The 9,767-nt window shown below is 35.6% G+C and overlaps 1 protein-coding gene across 1 annotated transcript; it reads left to right on the top strand.

The window, feature by feature from the left end:
* Positions 1-358: 358 nt before the first annotated feature.
* Positions 359-2,375, top strand: LOC113520094 (adenosine deaminase 2-A-like). Its single transcript, XM_026905359.3, has one exon. It carries the CDS (start codon positions 770-772, stop codon positions 2,264-2,266), a length of 1,497 nt encoding a protein of 498 aa, XP_026761160.1. The 5' UTR covers positions 359-769; the 3' UTR covers positions 2,267-2,375.
* Positions 2,376-9,767: the final 7,392 nt, after the last annotated feature.

Genomic DNA, 9,767 nt, shown 5'->3' with positions numbered 1-9,767 from the left:
ACAACAAATAATTTTTTGACTAGCTGTCTCGAAAGATGTTGTTCAATTCTAATATTTTTTTTCTCTAAAACTTTAATCATACTATTATAAAAGATTTAAAAGAAAACAAATTGCTAAATCGGTCCAGTCACTATCATATCATGAGTCATGTGTATCGAGAGCAAAGTGCACTTGCATCTTTTTGTTGGAAAAGAAAATGGACAGTTCTTTTTTTACTAAATTCTTGTTTGAATAAAAATATAAGGCGGTTAGGTTGGTGTCTTGATTTGTTAAAAAAAAATATATGTTTAATTATATATAATTAATATTTTATTTTTTAATAGTATGGTATGTATGATATCTCCCTGAAATTATTACTGGCCGAGCCCATTTTGACGCGTCTTTCGGATCATCAGATGACCCATGATATCCCGTCCAAATTCTAACTTTCTAGATAGAGATATACGATCTACATTTAAAAATAAAAACGGGTAATGTAACTGACATATAATATTATTTTAGAGCTACACACATAATTTAAAAAAAAAAAAAACATAAAGACATGAGCAGATACATTTACAACAATGGATCCACAGTGTCTGTCTAATTCTATTGTTAAAGTTACAACAAAGGTATTGCTTCAATAAGTTGATAATAGTAAGCATTTTTGTTTTGTTATAAAACTATGTGCTTATCGCCAGACATGGGTCATTGTGCGCAACGTATATCGCAGTCTATTTCCGACGGTTAGCCGCGTGATACGCCGCTTCCGTGCCCTCCTGACCTTACGATGCTCTCATTAATTCTACATCTTTCTCTCATCCTATGTGTTTACTGTGATCTTTCCGAATACAAGAGTAAGAGGGACAAACTAATTCAAGATGAATACCGGCTCACACTTGGAGGAAACATCAACTTAACTGAAAAGGAGACAATTGTCAACAATTGCATAATGAAATACAAGTTTCTCGAAGTTGACTATGGATTCACTAATCCTAAGTACTTCAATTTCAGTCATCATTATTTCTCTTACAAAGAAAAGATAAGGTACTCAAAAGTGTATCAGATTATAAAGGATATGCCGAAAGGCGCCGCGCTGCATGTCCACGATATGGGAATATTAGGACCTGATTATTTGATGAACATAACTTACATGGACAATCTTTATGTGTGTTTTGATAGAAATGTAAATTTAAAATTTTCAAATAAACCTCCCAACATTCCTTGTGATGGAGAATGGCAATTAGTGAGTAAAATTAGAGATACATGTGGGAACATAACAAAATTTGACGCAAAACTGAGAAAACATTTTAGTCTTGTAGTGGAGAACCCTGATATTGTTTACCCAAGCATCACTGAGTCATGGAACACTTTCATGAATTACTTTGTAACGGTAGCACCTATGCTTACCTACAGGCCAATATGGGAACAATATTTTTATGACGTCTTATATAAATTTAGAGAAAACAACATCATGTATGTTGAAGTGAGAAGTATACTGCCAAAACTTTATGAGTTGGATGGTACAGAATATGATCCACTAATCACAGCTAAAGCGTACAGAAAAGCCATAACGAGATTCACTAAAGACTATCCTGATTTTGTAGGTGCAAAACTGATTTATGCTCCATCAAGACAAGTGGATAATGTAACTGTTGAGGAATATCTTAAGTTAGCGAAAATATTAAAAAAGGATGTGCCTGAAATATTTGCAGGATTCGATTTGGTTGGCCAAGAGGATCTCGGGAGTCCACTCATAGAATTTCTACCTCAACTGGTAGCAGCTAGAGATGAAATTAACTACTTTTTTCACGCAGGAGAAACCGATTGGTACGGAACATCTACTGATGACAATCTCTTTGATGCTATTTTGCTGGGAGCAAAACGTTTAGGGCATGCGTATGCGTTGCCCAAACACCCTTTGTTGATGAAGGAGGTGATAAATAATGACATCGGTTTAGAAGTGAATGTAATATCAAATACGGTGCTATCTTTGGTCCGTGATGTAAGGAATCATCCATTAAATATATTTCTTGCTCATGGTTTGCCTGTAGTGCTCTCAAGCGATGACCCTGGTGCTTGGGAAGCTGATCCGATATCTGAAGATTACTATGTTGCGTTTGTGGGAGTGGCAAGTAGAGTTTCTGATTTAAGAATGTTAAAAGCGTTAGCAATGAATTCTTTAAAATATAGTGCTTTGGATGGGAATAATAAAGCAAATGCTATCAAAAAATTCACTGTAAGTTGGAATGATTTTGTGGAAAAGTTTAATTGTGCTTCATACTGAATTAGGGCATTTCCTTAATCTCATTGTAACAGTTATTAGACGTAACCTTACGTAGACATTTATAAATTGGAAAGACTGTGGTTTTAATATAATATGTAATTATAATCAATTTTGGAATTTTATTAAGTATCCATCTCCCTCTTAATTATTCATATTTACAGTAACTAGATATTATATTATAAAGAACATAGATATATAAAAAAGAACTAAATGACATAACTGCATGTAGATAACTATTTTGGTAACCAGAACAGTTTTTGATTTTATAGTAAACTCAAATGTTTAATCGAAATGATTCAGTGAACATTTAATTATGTTGATTAAAAATCTTTTTAAAAACAGTAAAATTGTTTTTTATTGATAGTGGTTTATTAATAAACAGGTTTTGTAACATCACTCCACTGTCTGTGGTATAAGTAACTTGTACACCACATATATATTTTTTTTTTTAATTGCGTAAAATCTTTATAATGGCAAAATGACGACAGTGGATATAATGGACAAAAATGTATTTTTAATCTGGTGGGAAAAATATACTTATTGTTGTATATAGCCCAATGATTGACTGGTAGAGAACACCTTCCGGTGTTAAGTCCGCCAAATGTACCTACATAGAATTTTACTCTGCATTAAACTTTCAATAAATAAATAAAATAAATATCTCATAGTGGAATCTATAATAATTAGATACGGATTAATGGAACATTGTTGCTTATTTAATACATAGTTAAAAATGAAAGAATAAGTTCTACCTTGCTTGCTATCTGAGGAGCACTTTGTACCTGGATATATTTTCTCAAAGTAGAAAAAGTAAGTTCTGTCCAGTAGGTATAAAATATTTTTTAGATTAATATTCAACCTTATTCCGACTGCATTAAGAGAGTTGTTCGGTTGTGAAGAATGTGTGCTTTGTAAGTGCATCTGTAGCGGATGGCACCGCAAAATCCTGAAGCGACACCCTTGAAAGGAGGGTTCTTCTAACTAATGAACTCATTGTCTGCTCTTGTTCCATACTTCGTATTCTTTACTATTATTGTATGCTATATGGGATGGAGTGTACTGCATTTCTATGCAATGACATATTTTTTGCTATTCTTTTTATTGAATTTATCTATATACTAGATGTATATTGCGGCTTTGCCTACATGAACTGATATAATACGAGGTTTGTCCGGAAAGTACGTATAAAAGTTTTTTAAAAATTTTATTTTACAATTATTCAGGTAAATCAATTTTATCCCCTTCAAAGTACTCCCCCTGTGACATAATGCACTTGTGCCAACGCCGTTTCCACTGTGAGAAGGCTCCTTGAAAGTCCTCTGGTTGTAGGTTTCTCAGCTGCCCCGTCGTAGCTTTTTTTATCTCATTTATGTCCCCCAAATGCCGCCCCCGAAGTACCAATTTGGTTTTTGGGAACAAGAAGAAGTCACACGGGGCCAAATCCGGCGAATAGGGGGGTGTTCGGTCACCGTAATGGAATTTTTACTCAAAAACTCACGGACAACAAGAGAGGTGTGGGCAGGGGCATTGTCGTGGTGAAGAATCCAACGCCCCTCTCGCGCCAATTCTGGACGAACTCGTGCCACACGAGCTTTGAGGCGTCTGAGCACATCGACGTAGAATTTTCCATCAACTGTCTGGCCTGGAGGGACGAATTCTTGATGGACAATCCCCCGAACATCGAAAAAAACAATCAACATTGTCTCGGCCCTCTCTGAATCTTTTTAGCCACTTGTGGACGGTTGGTTCCTTCACAGCATCATCCCCATAAACTGTTCTGAGATCGGCAAAAATTTCACGGCCATTCTTGCCGAGTTTCGAGAGAAACTTGATTACGACGCGCTGCTCTTCAACGGAAGCGGGCTCCATGCCGACGGGGTTTCGTTAAGAGGTAACTTCACAGATGGCGTGACAAGCCAGTTCGCACCGCACGGCGGTCAGACCAGAACTGAAGCATTGTTAGGGACATAAGGAAGGGGTCCTGCGCTTACCTGGCCTCCCCACTCCTCTTTCTCGCATTCCAGAACACTTTTATACGAACTTTCCGGACAGACCTCGTAAGTAGTCGGACTATTCAGGATTTATCTATAGTACATTTTGATCAAATCTACTACTAATTAAGTTACCTGCATCAACTAACTCCCTGCAATGCACTCGAGGTCGTTACTCCATCTAGTGACAAGTACATGTAAATAGTACCTATAGAAGAATCTCAATTATCCGAATCAAATAGAACCAGAGGTATTCCGAATAATCGAAAATCCGGAAAATAGATTCTAAAGTCAAATCAAACAATAATTAAATTTTAATATAATTTTTATTATATTAAGGGTTTAACATAAATCATTTAAACAATACGATATAAAAAAAAAATACAAGCTATAAAGATAATGGATTACATAATAACTATGTAATTTAAAATTTTGGTTGGCTCGGCTACAATAAAATCATATCTTTTCATTGCAGCAGAGTCCCAGAACTCCCAGACGCGCTTCAGTTGTAATAACTGTATGAGATCCGATTCGTCCTGTTTTGTTCTAACAATCGAATATTCGGATAATCGTTGTTCGGATAATTGAGTTTCTACTATAGACACTTGTTTTTTTTTTTATTGCCGATAATTCTCTATTTTAAACACGATCAAAATCTACTCTTTTCTTGAGCTGGTTGTGTGAACCATAGATAACGGTATACTAAATACCGTACTCAAGGTGTGAAAGGACACTAAAAGGTACTTTAAAGAATAAGATGTCAAATAAATATTACCTATAAAAATAATTGGATACTTTCAATAAAAATCCAATTACAGATATTGAGCCTGATTCTGGGGCGCCATTTCTCTAAACTTCTTTTCGTGAAATTACTGTTTTATGGACCATCATAAAATAAATTTACAAAAATTTTGACTCAAATATATCAAAACTTATAAATTAATATTATATTATTAACTGTATAAAGCTCAATTCAGGTCAGATATGGAATACTGTCCTCACCTATGGGCAGGAACACCACAATACCAACTCCTTCCAATTTATTCAGAGGACTGGCGTCACATAACAGTGCTCAGTAGATTCTTGCTGCATAGTAAACAGATTCTTATTACATATTCTTACATTTTGCAGTTCATTAAATATAAAAAAATGTCTGTTGGGTTGTTAAACCCCGGATCTCTCGGTACGCGACATGATGAATTTATTGTTGCTATGTTGAGACATGACACGGATATCGTTGCAATCAATGAAACTTGGCTTAGAGAGGGCGAGGAGGCGCGTGCACCCACAGTACCTGGATACCGATTACGTCATATCCCGCGACCCTCTAACGTGCGTGCGCGAGGCGGAGGAGTTGGGTTTTATATTAAACGAGGAGTTAACGCGCGGACTATTACTCACCCATGCGCACCTTCTGTCGAGCAAATGTGGCTGAGTCTTAATCTCAATGGTACCAAGTTAGCTATTGGAACGGCATACCGCCCGCCGTGGCTTAATGTAGATACATTTATAGATGCCCTTAGTGAATCTATCTCAGCTCTGGGTAATTTTGATGATATTGTTTTGTTGGGAGACTTCAATATAAATCTTTTAAACAGTTCTGATATTAACACAAGGAAACTTTTTGACTATTTTAATTGCATTAATCATACACAATTTGTTAAAGAGCCTACTCACTTCACTGATCACAGTGAAACATTAATAGATGTGGTATTCTCAAATATGAACGTTTCCAATGTTGATGTAAATTATATTCCGGAACTTAGTAGTCACGCATTAGTCACCTGTGTTCTTAATGTTAGAAAACTGAAACCACGTCCCAGGACGTTTACTTGTAGATCCTTAAAGAACATAGATCTTGACTGGTTTAATGAAGATGTTAATTCTATTCCGTGGGAAGATTTTAAATATGAAAATGTTAATTGTATGTTGGATGCATTTAATAGAAATATATTGGGTCTTTTTGATAAACATGCTCCGATAAAACGTATACAAATGAAACAACGTTCATATCCTTGGATAACCTACACTATTAAAGAAATGATTAATTTGCGAGATAAGGCGCATACTAGGAGTAAAGTTACTAATTTAGAAACGCACAAAAAATACTACAAAGAATTAAAAGACATTGTTAGTACAGCTATTCTTAGGGAAAAAGCTGCATATTTTAATGATAATATCAATAAAAACTTAAATAATGCACGTAACTTATGGAAAAATATCAAAAATAATGTAGTTAATTTTCACAAAAAAGATTTTGAACTTCCCGCATATTTGAATAAACCTGATAGCTTAAACCAACATTTTCTTAATCTTCCTGGAAAAGAAGATGCTGACAGTAATTTAATTGATTATTTTAAAAATAATACTTTTGGTTCTGCTGTATTCACCCTAAAACCAGTAACTGAAACCGCAGTTTACAATATAATTAAATCTTTTTCATCGAATGCGCAAGGCGCTGACTGTATAACTTTGGATATGATTATGATTACATTACCCCGTACATTAAATATAATTACTGCCATAGTAAATAAAAGTATTGAAAGCGGTGTGTTTCCTGATTTATGGAAATTAGCCAAAGTTAGACCTATTCCAAAGACGCAACATCCAAAGGATTTTAAAGATTTACGGCCTATTAATGTTCTACCTTTTATGTCTAAGGTTGTTGAAAAGGCTATTTGTATACAAATGACAAGATACCTCGAATCAAACAGTATCTTACCTAAAAAACAATCCGGTTTCAGAAAGTCTCGTAGTACTACCACTGCTTTATTGGATGTGGTGGATGATATTTTGAATGCGCGGGATGGTGGTAATGGTACAATATTAACACTGCTAGATTTCTCACGTGCATTTGAGACTATTAATACCTCACTCCTATTATCAAAGCTAGCCTTTTATGGATTTGACAATAATGCTTTGCGTTGGTTTGCCAGCTATCTTTGCGGCCGCACACAGTATGTTGAAACTAATGATGACAGTGGCAATGTGTCAACCTCTGCTACATTATCTGTGAACAGAGGAGTCCCACAGGGATCTATACTAGGGCCTATCCTTTTTATTTTGTATACGACTGATATTACTTACACTATTCAAAATTGTAATTATCATTTATATGCTGACGACCTTCAATTATATATATCTGTAAAACCGGATACAACTGAGTCGGTAGTAAATAGAATAAATGAAGATCTGAATCGCTTAGCCTCTTGGTGTGAACAAAATTGTTTAGTTGTTAATCCCAGTAAGTCGAAGTTCATATTATTGGGCTCCAAACGTCAAGTAACTGATATTAATGCACGTAAACCACAAATCGTTTTGTCTGGAAATCATATAGAACAAGTGACATATGCACGAAATTTAGGCCTTGTTATGGACGAGAGATTACAATTCGAAAAACATATTTTGGATATCATGCGTAATTGTTTTTACAGACTAAAAGTACTGTACAGGCTGCGTGAATTCTTATCTGTTGATATTCGAATCAAACTGTGCGAAGCGTTAGTGTTGTCTAAGTTTAATTACGCTGATAATGTGTTTGGGGAGTGCCTTTTAGCTCGAACTAAGAAAATGATACAACGTATCCAAAACGCATGTGCTCGATTTTGCTTTCCTATTGCTCGTCGTGCTCATATCACTCCCTTTTTGGAACAGAATAACTTGTTAAATATGACAGCACGTCGAAATTTACATTTTGCTTCATTGCTTTTTGGCGTAATACACAGTAAAAAGCCCTCATATCTGTATGATAAATTAAATTTTTCAAAGCGTAACATAAGAATAAATTCTCTTTTACTTTGTCCACGATACAGAACAGCTGCTTTTCGTGGTAGCTTCCAGTACGCTGCTACGAAATGCTGGAACAATCTTCCACCGCCAGTTAGGAACGCCAAATCATTATTCACCTTTAAAAAACTATACAAGAATTATCTATGTACTATTTAACCTATAAATCTTACGGCAAAGTAGTTGTATATATATGTTTAATGTTTATATTTATTAATGTTATTTTATTCTATTTTGTTCTTTCTAGTATATGTAATTGGTTTGTATTTATTAGTTGTAATTTTGTTTTAATTATTATCATGAATATTATAAATAGTGCCCTCTCTCTCTCCCCTTTTTTTATATATATATTTTTGGTGCCACTGAAAACCAGCTGTATGTTCACCTAGGACATACATTAAAGCTGAGTGGAGCCATTTCAGTGCATTTTTGCATGTAAAAATGATTATTTTATGTTTATTTTTAATTATGGTAAATTAAGTTTAATTATATGTACATTTTATTTGCTCATTTTTTTTTTCTCGTTTGTTGTTTATATTGTATTTTTTACATTGCACTGAATAAAATATTTTTCTTTCTTTCTTTCTTTCTTTCTTCCGTTAGATCGCATTAAAAGTCGGGCAGCTCGAATTGTTGATGATTGGCACCTTACTGTCCGGCTCGACCCACTGAAACTGCGTAGAGATGTTGCATCTCTGTGCTTCTTCTACCGAATTTATCATGGGTGCTCTGAGGAATTGTTCGGATTGATACCTGCTGCTGATTTTCACCATCGTACAACCCGCCATAAACTAAAATTTCATCCCAATCATCTGGACGAGTGGCGGTCCTCCACCGTGCGTTTTTCAAGGCACTTTCTTCCACGTACAACCACTCTTTCGAATCAACTTCCAGCAGCAGTATTTCCGAACCGATACGACAACATAATCTTCAAAGAGCATATTCCTTTTTAAAAGGCCGGCAGCATACCTGCAATGCCGTTGGTGTTGTGGGTGATATGCGGCGGTAGTCACTTATCATCAGGTGAGCCGCATGCTCGTCTGCCGTTTACTCGTTGTAAAAAAAAATTAGTTCATATTGCTCCTTAAAATAAATTTTTCACTGTGATATCAAATTAAAATTTTAATTTTAGAAATAGGACTAGAGAAGACCGCCTCTAAACTGACCAAATTTTTTTAATTATCTACAAATCAACTATTTATCATTATCATATCAGTCTAACTGTCCACCGCTGAACATATGCCTTCCCCATGAAGGGGTTTTGCCAGTTGTTGCCACGCTTGACAGGAGGGTTGGCAACCACATTTAGGACTTGGTGATATTTCAAGAGGGCCGCTGCTGCAACCCCTCGACTATTAAGTTCACTTAGTCGCCTCTTACGACACCCACGGGAAAGGAAGCGGTGGCCTATTCTATACTGGGACCACAGGCCATTTAATTTATACAATCTAATAGGTATATCGATATTGGGGGGAAAGGGATTGTTAGTAATGGAGACTAAGAATCCCATTGCTAGCAATATACCCAACCAGGTCGACCTCCTCGAGGTTCCCCCTGGAAACTATCATGATTAATTCCAGATGAATTCATCATGATGGGCTAACTGGCCTGTTTTCATCCTCATCGATCACCATTCACTGGTGCTCCGCCAGCGTATCCCGTTAGCGCAGGCGGTTTTACCATTCCATTTTCATCCAATAAAAAAAAATAGGTATATCGAAGTA

The sequence above is a fragment of the Galleria mellonella genome, unplaced genomic scaffold (genome assembly GCF_026898425.1).
Source record: "Galleria mellonella isolate WM207_F2 unplaced genomic scaffold, CSIRO_AGI_GalMel_v1 utg312, whole genome shotgun sequence".
Classification (NCBI taxonomy): Eukaryota; Metazoa; Arthropoda; class Insecta; order Lepidoptera; family Pyralidae; genus Galleria; species Galleria mellonella.
Note: the sequence above shows the minus strand (reverse complement) of the source record. Positions and strands in the feature narration are given on the sequence as shown.

What these genes read in the sequence shown, in the direction of transcription:
- LOC113520094 (XM_026905359.3), top strand. Translation starts at nt 770, where the DNA reads ATGCTCTCATTAATTCTACATCTTTCTCTCATCCTATGTGTTTACTGT.